This window comes from Hyla sarda, chromosome 4 (assembly GCF_029499605.1).
Source record: "Hyla sarda isolate aHylSar1 chromosome 4, aHylSar1.hap1, whole genome shotgun sequence".
Classification (NCBI taxonomy): Eukaryota; Metazoa; Chordata; class Amphibia; order Anura; family Hylidae; genus Hyla; species Hyla sarda.
In genome coordinates, this window is record NC_079192.1 from 243,944,671 (window position 1) to 243,959,291 (window position 14,621).

Sequence of the window (14,621 nt, forward strand, 5' to 3'; positions counted from 1 at the left end):
TTCTAAGAGGCGCTTACTGCAGTGTGAATTGGTGGACCTGCGTGCTGATATTGTTTTCCTTCAGGAGACACACTTTGACCATTCTGGATCCTTCCACTTTCTTCAACACTCATATCCCCAGGACTTCTCTGCAGTCTCTGATAGGAAGACGGCTGGGACGGCTATCTTGGTTTCTCGCTCCTGCCCTCTACAAGTCTCTTTTTGCTCTTTTGACCCTCAGGGGTGCTTTGTTATAGTTGAGGGGGTCCTGGGTGGGGTCTCCCTTCTGCTCTATAATATTTACACCCCTAACACATCTCAAATCCCGTTTCTCCGTAGGGTCCTCTCTAGGCTACATAAATACCCCTCTTCTGCTTGGTTGCTGGGGGGGACTTCAATCTGATTTTTTTTCCCATCTATGGTTTGCCACTCCCTCGCTGGCTCACCACCTTCTCCTGCCCAGTTGCGCCTGGCTATCCGGGCCTCTTCGCTGTATGATTTATGGTGCATAAACCACCCAACACCGTTCTTTTAGTTTTTATTCCCTGCCGCATAAGTTGCACACCCGCATAGATTACTTCTTCGGTAATCTTCCCATGGTGCAGATGCTCTCTACTGCTTCCCTTGACCCTATCTCTTGGTCTGACAATCGCCCTGTCCTCATCCTCTTTTTCCCCACTCTCCTTCCTCAATTAGAAGGTGCCACTGGCATCTGAATAACTCTCTCCTTAAAGCGTTACCTTCCCAGTAGTCAATCCAGGCATGTATTACTGATTACTTGGCTACAAATGCGGGCTCGGTTGCTTCGCAAGTGGTCCTCTGGGAGGCCCATAAGTCAGTGGTGCGTGGTCACTGCATTGCTCTAGGGGCCCGACTTAAACGTGATGCCCCGGGATCTTCGCGAATGGATTGTGCGCTTAGAGGCTCTCTTCCCCCTCTGTTTCTACCCTGAGGCGCTTGGTGGCTGCGCGTGCTCAGTTGGGTGACCTGGCTCTCCATAGGGTGGAGCGGCAGCTATTGTACACTAAGCAGCGTTTCTACGAGAAGGGTAATAAAGCCCACACTATGTTGGCCAGGCGTCTGCCTGACCGTGCTGCTGCCCAATCGCCATCCGCTCTGAAGGATTCCTTGGGTGTCTTGCGCTACCATCCTGCTGACATCTCCCGTCTTTGTCGACTACTACTCTAACCTTTATTCTCTTCCTTCCCAACTTCCGTCTGGCCGCCGCTCTTGATTCTTATCTGTCCCACTGCGGCTTACCTTCTCTGTCGGAGGCCGATCGTGGTGTTCTCAATGCTCCTGGAGAGGAACTCCTTCAGGTTCTAAAGTCTCTTCCGGCAGGTCGCTCCCCGGGGCCTGATGGTTTCTCTCATCCCTACTATAAGTCCTACTCTTCTGTACTTGTGCCTAAATTTGTCCCTCTCTGCAATTCTTTTATGGGGGATGAGGAGATCCCGCAGTCATTTCTCCACTCATTAATTACCCTCATACCCAAACCGGGCAAAGATCCTCATGATTGCTCCAGTTACAGGTCATTTGCCCTCCTCAACTCAGACTTGAAGCTTTTTTTCTAAGGTTTTTTCTTTTTTTCTTAGCGGTAAGGCTTAGCTCCTTTCTTCCCTCCCTTATCCATAAGGATCAGGTCGGGTTTATCCCCTGTTGCCAGGGAGGAGACAACACGAGGAGAGTGGTGGGCCTGGTTGACTTGATCAATCGACGGTCTGACCAGGCGTTGATTCTTAGTCTGGATGCAGAAAAGGCCTTTGATAGGTCGGGGTGGCCATTCCTTTTTGCTACCCTCCAAAAGTTTGGCATCAATGGTAACGTCCTCACTGCACTGCGGGATCTCTATTCCTCTCCTACTGCTTCCCTTAAACTCCTGCATGCTCCTTTTCATACTTTCCCTCTCTTCAACGGCACTAGACGGGGTTGTCCGCTGTCCCCCCTGGTGTTTGCATTATGCATTGAACCCCTTGCTGCTATGATCAGGAGGGACCCGGGCATTGCTGGCATCCCCATACACGATTGGGATTTCAAAATTTGCTTATTTACCGATGGTGTTCTCCTTACCCTCTCTCCCTTTGCTCTCTCTTCCTAATCTTTATAGGGTCCTCCATGACTACGGTGTTGTATCAGGCTTTAAGGTCAATCTCTCTAAATCGGAGGCTCTCTCTCTGAATCTCCCTCCCCCTCTCTGTCTCCACTCTTCTTCGCTCTAACTACTCCTTTAAATTGTCTGCCTCTGCTATCAAGTATTTGGGGGTTCACGTTACTTCTAAATACTCCACCCTTTACTATACTAATTACCTTCCCCTTTTCCGTGAACTTAGAGCGCTGCTTGAGCAATGGAGGTCGCAGTATTTTTTTTTTTCGGGCGGATTGCGGCGGTCAAAATGACGCTTTTACCTAAGTGGTTATATATTTTTTGAAACGCTGCCGATGTGAGTGCCCCCTGTCCGCCCTTCGCTCCTTTCAATCTGCTATCTTTCGCTTTATCTGGGATGTGAAGTGGCACCGCTTGCCGATGTCAGTCATGATGGCTAGTCGAGCCATGGGGGATCTGGCTGTTCCTGATCTAGCTAAGTACTATTGGGCTGCTCACCTGAACCATTTCGCGGCTTGGTCCTCCTACCATGCTTTTAGCTGCTGGATGGAGCTAGAGAAGCTTTGGTTGGCCCCTATGCACCCGAACTCCCTCCTCTGGTACCCTCTGATACCCTCTGATATCCCCTCTCTCTCTCTCTCTTGGGTCCTATGTCTTTCTCTAGATACGTTTGGGGTTACTGCTCTAGGAAGTTTGAATTGTGTTCCCCCTTACGGTCTTTCATTTTACTGTCCTACCTTCCCGGCAGGTATGTCCTCCCCTATGGTGCGGGAATGGGGTTCTCGAGACCTCTTCTGCTGGGCTGATGTTGTAAATCCCTTATCTCATTCCCTTTTACCCTTTGCTCAGCTGGTGTCTTGTTGGGGTCTCCCCCATTCTGAGCGCTTCCACTACCTACAACTCTGGCACTTCTTGACCTCCACAACTGGATCCACTGTGGTTTCTAGGCCGACTTGCTTCGAAAGGTTGTGCCATGGTGGGCTTCAGGCGTGGGTACTTATCTCAGACATCTACTCGCTACTCCTCCAGCCTCCTGATGGTGATCCCCCAACTCACCGCTATATGGGCCGATGGGAGGTTGCCCTTAACGCTTCTCTCACTTTACCTCAGTGGCGAATTATTTGGGAGAGGGCATCTAAGGCATCCATCTGCACTGCTTATAAAGAAACCCAGTATAAGAGGATTATGGGCTGGTATCACACTGAAATAGACTCTGAAATAGACTGAATCCTACTATCCCTCCATAATGCTGGCATTGTGGGGTGGGTTTGGGTACAGTCTTCCACATTTTCTGGTCCTGTCCTCTTATTGGAAGTTGGTGCAAAGATTGGTCTCTGGCTCCCTGGGTGTCTCGGTCCCTCTAGACCCCCGAATATATCTTCTTCATCTCTCCCATCCCACTCTATCAAAGAAACCGTTCAAACTTTTCATGCATCTTGCCTTGGCCGCCAAAACACTCATAGCTAAATGTTGGAAACGAACTGACGAACGAGTCTGACCTACTGGCCCGTATCCGGGAGATCCGTTTCTTGGAGTACCTTACGGCCTTGTTGAATAACTCCCTTCCTTTCTCTCGGTCTGGGAACCTTGGGACCGTTTTTCTGATCGACAGCCGCCTTGACCTGTCTGGCTCCCTTCCCTTTCTACTTACTTCACTTTTCTTCTTTTTCCTTTTCCTCTTGGCCCCGTGTCTTTTGTCTCGTTTGTGTATGTATATGTGGTCCCTCAGTGTTCCTCCTTACAAATAAGTTGCATCAAGGATTACCACCACACTGGCACTATAAATGCCATTGAAAGATCAGTTTAGCATGTAGGAATAAGAAGGTGAGCTATTGTGCTCTTATGCTGTAGAAGATGAAAAAGTCACAGATCAAATATACAGTAAAAAAAACACCCCTGTGTACAGACAATCAGCAGCTCCCCAGTTTTCCTACCACTTTCCTCCAGGGGTTAAACTCCGCATTTAAACAGTGGTGCAACAGACAGAGTGGCTTCCTAGAAAGTGATCACAGAGGGTCAATCTGTTGCCATGACATCCTGAGGCTTTTTTAGGCCTCATTGGCTGCCATTAGTGATCTGCTTCTACAGCCTACCATAGGCAGGCTATACTAACAGTTTACTAATTTAAAGGAGAACGCCAGGATAGCAAAATGTATGCCCTAGCCTAAGGATAGGTGGCCGGACCCCCTGCAATCTGACACTTATCCCTTGTCCTTAGGATAGGGAATATGTTTTGCTTTTCCTTTAATGGATCTATGCAGTGACATTGCATTGAATTGTGTGAGAAATGAAATGGTTGTTCATTCGAGTCCTCTAGAGAGACTAAATAGTTAGGTTAAATGTTTTAAATATATATATATAAAAAAAATCTGCCACATAAAAATTCAATTCACCCCTATTTTCTCAATTTTCAAACAAAAATGTGAACGAAAAAAAAAAAGCAAACCTATTTTGGTATTGCCATGTACCGAAAGACTTCGGAAGATTTAAATGTTTCACAAGATGAAAGTTCCTCTAATTGTAAAGAAATCCCTAAAGTGGTGGCTTAAGAAGGAAAATCTTCTGGTATGGATACCATGGATCCCTCTTCCATCTATCTCTCTAAGGACAGATGCCAGTCTGTGGGGCTGGGGAGCCGTGGTGGAAGATCTCCAACTTCAAGGTGCCTGGTCCCAAGAAACCCGAACCTGTTCCTCGAATTATCGAGAATTAAAAGCGATATTAAAAGTTTTAAAGGAAAACTGTCACATATTTTCTCCCGCACTATCCACAGGTATTGGTGGATAGTGCGGGAGACGCTGATTAAAACGAGCCCTACCTTGGTCTGATCCGCGCCGCCGTTCGCCCGCAATTGTAGTTTTAATCTCTGTGTATATCCTGCTGTAACTGGCAAATTCGGGGCTTCTGCGGGCTAACGTACACTGACGTCAGCGCCGCTCGTGAATATTCATCCCTCCTGTTCTCCCTCTCTTTGCCGCTCCTAACCAGAGGGAGGGATGAATATTCATGAGCGGCGCTGACGTCAGTGTCCGTCAGTGTGCGATCTGTTAGCCCGCAGAAGCCCCGCCTTTGCCAGTTACAGCAGGATATACACGAGATTAAAACTACAATTGCGGGCGAACGGCGGCGCGGATCAGACCAAGGTAGGGCTTGTTTTAATCAGCGTCTCCCGCACTATCCACCAATACCTGTGGATAGTGCGGGAGAAAATATGTGACAGTTTTCCTTTAAAAGCTTCAAAAAATCTAGTGGAGCGCCTTCATGTAAAAGTCTTCTCGGACAACACTACAGCATTGGCCTTTATCAATCATCAGGGTGGGACAAGACACACACCCCTGAAGATTCTAACAGAGAAGATATTTATTTGGGCAGAACAAAATGTGTTATCCCTTTCTGCAGTACATCTGAAAGGAGTTGACAACCCATCTGCCGATTTCCTAAGTCGCCATATTCTAGATCCAGGGGAATGATCCCTGAATGCTTAAGTCTTTCTGTCTCTGACTAAAATTTGGGTTCTTCCAGAAATAGACCTTTTTGCTTCCCTGAAGAATCGCAGAGTTCACAGTTTCTTCCTTCTCAATCCCAGAGAGAACCTGGAGGCAGTGGATGCTCTTCAACAAATATGGTCGTTCAACCTCGCTTATGCTTTTCCACCAATTCCTCCAGAAGGTGAGATTAGGAAAGGGAAATTCATCTTCATAGCCCCGATGTGGCCATAGAGAAGCTGGTTCAGTCTTCTAAAAGAACTTGCCATAGTGGAGTCTATTCTTCTTCCTCAGAGGGACAATGTATTGTCTCAGGGCCCTCTATTCCACAAAGATCTAAAGAACCTCCAGCTGACAGCCTGGCTATTGAGTGGCTTGTGCTAGACAAAAGGGTCTCTAAAAAGGTGGTTGACACACTCTTAAAAAGTAAAAAGGATTCTACTTGCTCCATTTCTCTTTAACAATGGAAGACATTTTTATCCTGGTGTGGCTCCTCTCCTCCTTATCTTCTTAACCCAGGTATTCCTAGAATATTAGATTTCCTGCAGGATGGGTTTGATCTAGGTTTATCTCTGAGTACACTAAAGGTTCAGGCAGCAGCCCTTGGCTGTTTTTTTATGTCAGCATTGCTGAACACAAAATGGGTCAAAAGGTTTTTTTCAGCAATATCCAGAATAAGGGTATGTTCACACGCGCGGATTTTTTTGCGGGTTTTCCGCTGCGTATTGGAAAGTGGCCGGGCTTTTCTCGGCTGTCCGCAGCAGATTTTCCGCGGCGGAATTTACCCTGAGGAAAATCCGCCACAGTCCCTACTGACTTCAATGGGGCTTGCGGCGGATTTTCCGCAGTGTACATCGTGCCGCGGAAAATCTGCGGACATCCGGGAAGAGCCTGCCCACTTTCAAATACGCAGCGTAAAACCCGCTAAAAAAAATCCACGCGTGTGAACGTACCCTAAGACCAAAATTTTAATTATGGTTTTATCATCTCTAACTAAGTCTTTTTGAGCCTTTGTCAGATTCAGCTATCAGGTTCCTTACCTGGAAAACAGTTTTTTGTGGCAATATCATCTGCCAGAAGAGTGAGTGAAATCCAAGCCTTGCCTATTGATTATCCTTACATTACTGTACTCGAAGATAAGATTTTTCTAAAACATAATCCTGCCTTTCTCCCAAAGGATGTATCCAATTTTCATAGGTCTCAAGACCTAATTCTTCCCTCTTTCTGTGCCAGTCCCAAAAACAGAAAGAAGGAAGAGTTCCATAAACAGGATGTCAGGAGAGAGGTCTTACATTATCTGGAGATTACTAAAAACTGGAGAAAAGATTGTAACCTGTTTGTTCAGTATAAAGGACCAAATAGGGGGAAGAAGGCATCAAAAAACTCAATTTCCAGATGGCTTAAATCGGCAATCAGTCATTCCTATACTGCTGCAGGTCAAGATGTTCCGGTAGGCATCAAAGCTCATTCCCCTAGGGCTGTTTCAGTCTCCTGGGCCAAGAGCTTCGGCCTCTCTAGAACAGATATGCAGAGCGGCAACATGGTCTTCTCCGCAGACTTTCTTCAAGCATTATAAGCTGGACGTGGCCTCTTCTCAAGACCTTGGGTTTGGCCGAAAGGTGCTGCAGACAGTGGTCCCTCCCTAAATCTACACTTATCTGGTATGTCTCATGTGGTGCTGTCGTGAGTGGATGATCTGAAAAGTCGGAATTAAAACTTACCCATAATTCAGTTTTCATGAGTCCATCACGACAGCACCTATCTATTCCCACCCTTATTCTTATATGTATCCGTGCATGTATATTTAATAACTGCTCTCTTAGTAATTTATAAACACTGAGGGAGTATGGAGGGAGGGGCCTTTTTAACCTCTCGTGCTTCCTGTTCCTATGCAGATAGGGGGCAATCTCATGTGGTGCTGCCGTGATGGACTCGTGAAAACTGAATTATCGGTAAGTTATAATTCCGACTTTTCCAGTGGAGTACCCCTTTAAGGTTTTTGTTAGTGCTACAGACTATGCTGATCTTAGCATCAAACATTGCCTGAAGTTGAACCAAATGCAAGGGTTAACTTAAATTCAAGATTTATAGATAAAATAAATTTTATACAAGTTTTATTTGTTCCCTAATCACCTCTAGTACATCCTGACTTATTTTATTATCTACACCTATATTTACACCTGTATTCACCTGCCTGCTCCAGGCCTGAAACCTACCAACCTGCTATGCAAAGTGTTGTTTTTAAAGCATTCCGAAAGCTATAATTTTCTTGTGTTTTTTCTGCTATAATACTGCATAAAATGTTGTATTAGATCATCTTTCCTTGCCTTCTAATAGCTTGTGCACACTCCTCAATTGCCAAAAGCTCTGCATTATATTTCTGTTATAGAAAGAAAATGTGTCGTCTCAAAAATGGAGAACCCCAAATATTTGATTGCACTAAATGTAATATTTGTATATTAAGTTGCCTAAGGATATGTATTTTTTTTTTTTACATGATAGATTGTGTTTGTAGTTTTTACAGGCTCTATGGCAGTGATTCCCAACCGGGGTGTCGCGGGTTTTTGCCGTCAATTTATTTATTTTTTAATACCCCGCCCTGGCCTTCCCCGACACCGCAGGGGGAGGGAAGTTTGAGTGCGCTGTGTGTGCTTTGCTGTGCGTCCCCCTCCCCCCTGAGGCCCAGTGAGTGAGTGCCCTGCCAGAAAGGGGAAGAACGCGGAAGTTGCACCGGGCCTGTGTAGTGACCCGTGCCCCAGCGTCCCCCTCCCCTCTGCAGCGCAGTGAATGAGTGCCCTGCCGGAGACCTGAGTCGGTGCCCTGCCGGAGACGAGAAGAACTGGAAATAAAAATGGCTTGCTGAAGGTACTGTACCATGTCCACCCCCCCCCCCTTCCTGTCACCCATATCCATCCCCCCCTGTCACCCATGTCCATCCCCCCCGTCACCCATGTCCATCCCCCTGTTACCCATGTCCATCCCCCCCCTGTCACCCATGTCCATCCCCCCCATGTCCATCCCCCCCCCTGTCACCCATGTCCACCCCCCCCCTCACCCATGTCCACATCCCCCCTCTCACCCATGTCCACCCCCAGTCCACCCATGTTCACCCCCCAGTCTACCCCCTGTCACCCATGTTCACCCCCCCAGTCTACCCCGTCACCCATTTCACCCCCCAGTCTACCCCCTGTCACCCATGTTCACCCCCCCTGTCCACACCCCAATCTACCCCGTCACCCATGTCCACACTCTATTCACCCCCTCTGTCCACCCCCTATTCACCCCTCTGTCCCTTTGTCACCCCTCTTTTATCCCCCTTGTCATTCTTGTCCACCCTCCTGTCATCAGTGTTTACTTCCATATCTCCCGTGTCCACCCTTCTGTCATCCATGTTCAACAAACTGTCCACCCCTCTGACCACCCCCCAGTCTACACCTCTGTCACCTATGTCCACCCCCCCCCATTCACCCCTCTGTCCCTTTGTCACCCCAGTCCACCCCTCTCTGTCACTCCTGTCCACCCCTCTTTTAACCGCTTGTCACCCTTGTCAACCCCTCTGAACCCATCTTCCATGTACACCCCTCTGTTACCCATGTACACTCCTCTACACCCCTCTGCCACCCATGGACACTCCTCTACACCCCTCTGCCACCCATGTACAAGCCTACACCCCTCTGCCACCCATGTACACTCTTCTACACCCATCTGTTACTCCTCTACACCCCTCTGCCACCCATGTACACTCCCCTACACCCCTCTGCCACCCATGTACACCCCTCAGTCACCCATGTACACTCCTCTGCTCCCCCCTGCCACCCATGTACACTCTTCTACACCCATCTGTCACTCCTTTACACCCATCTGTCACTCCTCTACACCCATCTGTCACTCTTCTACACCCCTCTGCCACCCATGTACACTCTTACACCCTCTGCTATGCCTGCATGTCCCAAAAATCCTGCACCACAGACCCAGACTCCATGACAGGCTGCAAAGTGGGTGCCACCAACTGATTTGAAGTGGCTGTGGGGCCAGCAACCTGTTCAGCATCTGCAGCATGAGCTGCAGCCGCTTTAAATCAGTGAGCCGTGGCGGCTGTTGAGTGTTGCCCCTTACGGCACAATACGGAGCAGGAGGACATTGGACCCACCAAGACCCTGAGCCCCCTGAAGTACACAGTAAAGGTGAGAAACAGCAAGGGGATCAGAGGGAATAGAGGCGGTGGTGGAGGAGGGGGGTTAGGGGGAATAGGAGGGATTGGACACACATGCTAGCGGAAGCGGTCAGAAATCTAACTGCAGCAGGATTTTGTAGTGGTCAGAAATCTAACTGCAGCAGGATTAAAAAAAAAAAAAAAACTGTCCCATGTTGGCTCTAGTCTGTGGCACCAAATAGCTGTTCAACCTTGGAAAATTCTGTAACGATAATAATATCCCCAATTCCCCATACTGAGCCCTCACCGCATGTCTATACTGGAGACACAAAAAGAATGTCGTTAGGTAGGTCCTCACCTACATACTCTCAAGGAACAAAAGAGGATCATCTGCCAAAAAGAGATTTCTTATAAATTTAGCTCCATGTCCACACCAAAAGTTAATGTTCGATTGAGCAGTTTTTCCTAACCAGTGTTTCTCCAACTGTTGCAAAAAGCTACAAATTTGTGGAACACTTGAGGTAGAGGGGAAGGGTTTTTTCTCTTTGTCAAACTCTCGTAGGAGCCAAGCAGTGCATCCATGAGTACATTGGCTGTATTGCTAAGATGCAGATCTGTACACGATTTGAGAAGGTTAAAAAGTAATTGTACATGTTAGGGGCGGCATAATCACCTTGGTGCTTGTGGGCCTGAAGAAAAGCAAAACGGAGTCTTAGAGGGTTTGCTCTACCAATAAAAGGGTCTCAATAGCCTTTCAAATACTAAAAAAAACTTATTGGGGAGCAATACTTGGTAAAACATGAAATAAATACTGGAATTTTGGAAAATATAAACAAATATTGCCACTCCACCGACTCAAGTGTGGGCGATTTTAACTCATTTGTAAGGATTTATTTAATCGCTAATATTTTTTATGCCTTCAGGCAAGAATGACTGCATGCAGTAGCTTCAAAGTTGGACCCTAACTCTACAACAGCTCAACATGGGGAATTTTCTGCTTTCAGGCTGATGGGACAGGTAGAAATTGATAAGTGAACACATCCTCAGTTGCCTAAACTCTGCCCCTTGTTTTTCTGTCATCAGTGTTAGTACAGGTCTTGACTTCTAGATTCCATGCTTTACACGTGATTATTTGCCTGTCATAATCCCTGATATTGCATATATTTTGGCAGTTGTTTCAATATACACCCAAATACTTCTGCCAAAGATTTTCAGTAAAAGCTTGGCTATTTTTCATACATTTTATAGAAAACCATATTTATGATCATACTTTGTGCCTGACTGTTACACTGTGCTTCATTCTACGCTGTATAATTTTAAAACTCTTATTCCCCATCCTCCCTTGCTGGCCAGCAGCTCTTCTGTCCATGGCTGCCAATGGATGAGTATGTGACTATAGTGTGTTATTCTGTCTCCTCTACTGCAACCAGGCCCAGACTGGCTATCGGGCCCAGTGGTCCAGGCTGTCACAGAGCCATTTGGATTGGGACAGCTTGGTATCAATTCGGTTTGTGGAAATGTTGCTCCGCTGTGCATATCTATTCTTAAACCCCTTGTGTTCATGGCATTGTTTTACATTAAAAATTATGGGCTGAAAATTGTCCTTATATTTTGTTTAGAATGTTTGTATTCAGGTTTGTTAATTAATTTTCACAATTCTATAGTAGCCTTGTATTATATAGTTTCCTGCTTTGAATCCGGAGTCTGCAGTGAGCTATTGTCTCGGTTACCACCTGGCATATTTCAGTAATAGAAAACTTACTATGAACCTCTTGTGCTGTTTCCACCTTGTGGTCTGTTTTCAAACTACATCTGTAATTTAAAACTAGGTGAATGTTATTTTAATTGTCTTATACCAGAAATCTAGCATAGATTTTTTTTTTATCTAAAAAAGATATGTTTAGACAAGATGGCTAATCAAACATTTAATTGAAAATGGGTTTTCTATTGGCCTTCTCAAAGAAAAAAGCAGCTGCGCTTAATTTATTGTGGACTAAAAATCTATCACCCGAAATATAGTCTGGATAAGGTGGAGAGGTTTCCACCCAAGGTCGTCTTGCCGCCCCTAACGTGTTCAATTACTTTTTTACCTTCTCAAATGGCCTATAGATCTGGATCTCAGCAATACAGCCAATATGCTTATGGGTGCACTTCCTGGCTCCTACGGGAGTGTGACAAACTTGCTGCATATATTCTTACTTCCCTCAAGACTGGCTAGGAGGGTATGGTCTTAGTTCCTCACCTTCTCAGAGAAAATCCCTTCCCCTCTACCTCAGTGTTCCCCAAAAAGTGGAAGTTGTAGCTTTTTGCAACAGCTGGAGGGACACTGGTTGGGGAAAACTGCTTAATCTAACGTTAACCTTTGGTGTGGACATGGAGTAAAATTTATTAGAAATCTCTTTTTGGTAGATGATCCTCGTTTGTCCCATGAGTATGTGGGAGAGGACCTACCTAACGGCATTCTTTTTGTGTCTCCAGTATATACATGCTGTAAGGGCTCAGTATGGGGATATTATTGTTAAAGAATTTTCCAAATTTGAAATGTGTTTACATAGTATGACATAAAATGGTGATGTTGATTCAAGACATAGCTTTTTGCATTTTGGATTTTGCAAGAACAGGGTCTGTATTGTGGTAGTACAGCAAAACATTTAGAATAAGTTTGTTAAATTTGAAGCAATTGCAACCCATCAATGTTTGGCATGGCAAAGGTCTAGGCCACCCAAAGACTTTGCAATAGATCGTGAACCGGGTCGACTAGTATCGAACTACAGGTGACGCAAACCACAGTATGATATGTGTTGCAAAAACATCTGCGCTGTAAGCCATGCAGATTACATCTTTAGATGCTGAAACCAAACTACAAACCAAACTGCCATGACTTGCAGGGCAAAATGGAAGAGGATGAATTCGCTGACAGGTGGTTGTTCATCAATGAGGCTACCTTTTCCCTCACTGCGAAGGCCAATCACCAGAACATTATAATTTTAGGGCTTAGAGCACGAGAGCCACATGGGGTACTCAAAGTCTACGCTCCTTTATTATGCCACAGATGTAGGAAGAACTGTCAAATGTTTTCTATCGGCAAGATGGTGCACCCTCCACATTTCCATTTGGATGTTTGCCAATACCTGAAATAAACTGTACCGAAACGTTGGATGGGCCACACCAGAAATTATTTAAAAATATTGCACATTGGAGTCCATATCCAAGGATCTACTTGCACGCATCTGGATTGAACTGGATTATTTTGTGTTTACTAAGGTTGTCTTTATGTAATATTAAAATTATACTAAAATATTTGTGTGACAGTGTATTCTCAGTTTGAATAAGTAAATTACCATACAGTATAGTCATCTCTATAGTCTTTGAGTAATATTTTATTGATGCTAAATAGGCTATAGTCACATAATGTTAGGCTCTATTTATTAACCTCTGAATGCTCAGGAAGACTTGCATTTGGGTTATAGTTAAAGCGACAAGCGTTGAAAGTGAATACAAATAAGTTCAAACTGATATTGTGGCTCAAGGATTAAAATGTCAATTGTATCAATAAAAAATATAATTTATTAACCCCTTAAAGGGGTACTCCGGCGCTTAGACATCTTATCCCCTATCCAAAGGATAGGGGATAAGATGCCTGATCGCGGGGGTCCCGCCGCTGGGGACCCCAGTGATCTTGCACGCCGCACCCCGTTATAATCAGTCCCCGGAGCTTGTTCGCTCCGGGTCTGATTACTGTCGATCACAGGGCCGGAGCATTGTGACGTCACAGCTTCGCCCCCGTGTGATGTCACGCTCCGCCCCCTCAATGCAAGCCTATGGGAGGGGGCATGACAGCTGTCATGTCTCCTCCCATAGGCTTGCATTGAGGGAGCGGAGTGTGATGTCACACGGGGGCGGAGCCTTGATGTCACAATGCTCCGGCCCCATGATCGACAGTAATCAGACCTGGAGCGAACACGCTCCGGGGACTGATTATAACGGGGTGCGGCGTGCAAGATCACTGGGGTCCCAAGCGGCGGGACCCCAGCGATCATGCATCTTATCCCCTATGCTTCGGAATGGGGATAAGATGTATAAGCGTCGGAGCACCGCTTTAAGGATTCAGCCCATTTTGGACTTAAGGACCATGCCAATTTTCGTTTTTGCACTTTTTTATTTTTTCCTCCTCTCGGTATAAAAATCACACTTTTAATTTTGCACCTACAGACCCAGATAAGGGCTTGATTTTTGCATCATCAATCGTACTTTTTGTAATGACAAAAAAACTTTTGTGGGGTGAAAAAAACAAACAATTTCTAAACTTTTGGGGGCTTCCGTTTCTGCACAGCGCACTTTTTGTTAAAAATGAGACCTTTATCTTTATTCTGTAGGATACGGATGTCCCAATACCAGAGGAGGAAGTCACCATGGAGTGACGGAACGCTTGGGGTCCCGGCTGTCCTTTCCTGCACCTGTACCTAGCTTCTCCTCCGTCTGTGGTTTGCCATCAATATTACTTATTGTGTTGCTTTTCTCATGCACTTGGGTATCTATGTATATTAACTGTTTGTGTACTAGTATTATTTGATAATGGGCAACCTGGAGTAACAGCTTTATATTTTGTAATCTTTGCAGGACAGGTTGGACATGTTGTTGTGGTTTTGCTCATCTTTTGAGCATTTTAATTGTTTTTAGATGTCTATGATGTCTTATCTATTCCATATCTGTGTTTTTGTATTCAATAAAGATTTTGTATTCAATATATTTTTATAATTCGGACATTTCTGCATGCCGCAATACCAGATATTTTTATTTACAGTTTTTTTTTTTTTTTTTAAATGGGAAAAGTGGGGTGATTCAAACTTTTATTAGGGAAAGGGTTAAATGATCTTAACTTTTTTTTTTTCACTATTCT

At 45.5% G+C, this 14,621-nt stretch overlaps 1 protein-coding gene across 3 annotated transcripts in view; it reads left to right on the forward strand.

Moving 5' to 3' along the window:
- The window catches only part of ASZ1 (ankyrin repeat, SAM and basic leucine zipper domain containing 1), a 323,240-nt gene that overhangs the window by 294,586 nt on the left and 14,033 nt on the right, over positions 1-14,621 (forward strand). For 2 of the 3 annotated variants that reach the window (XM_056573848.1, XM_056573849.1), the window contains exon 14: positions 14,098-14,205. In XM_056573848.1, coding sequence (XP_056429823.1) covers positions 14,098-14,205 — 108 coding nt within the window. Of the gene's footprint in view, positions 1-14,097; positions 14,385-14,621 lie in introns of those variants that run through there. The other variant, XM_056573846.1, reaches the window with a different exon arrangement.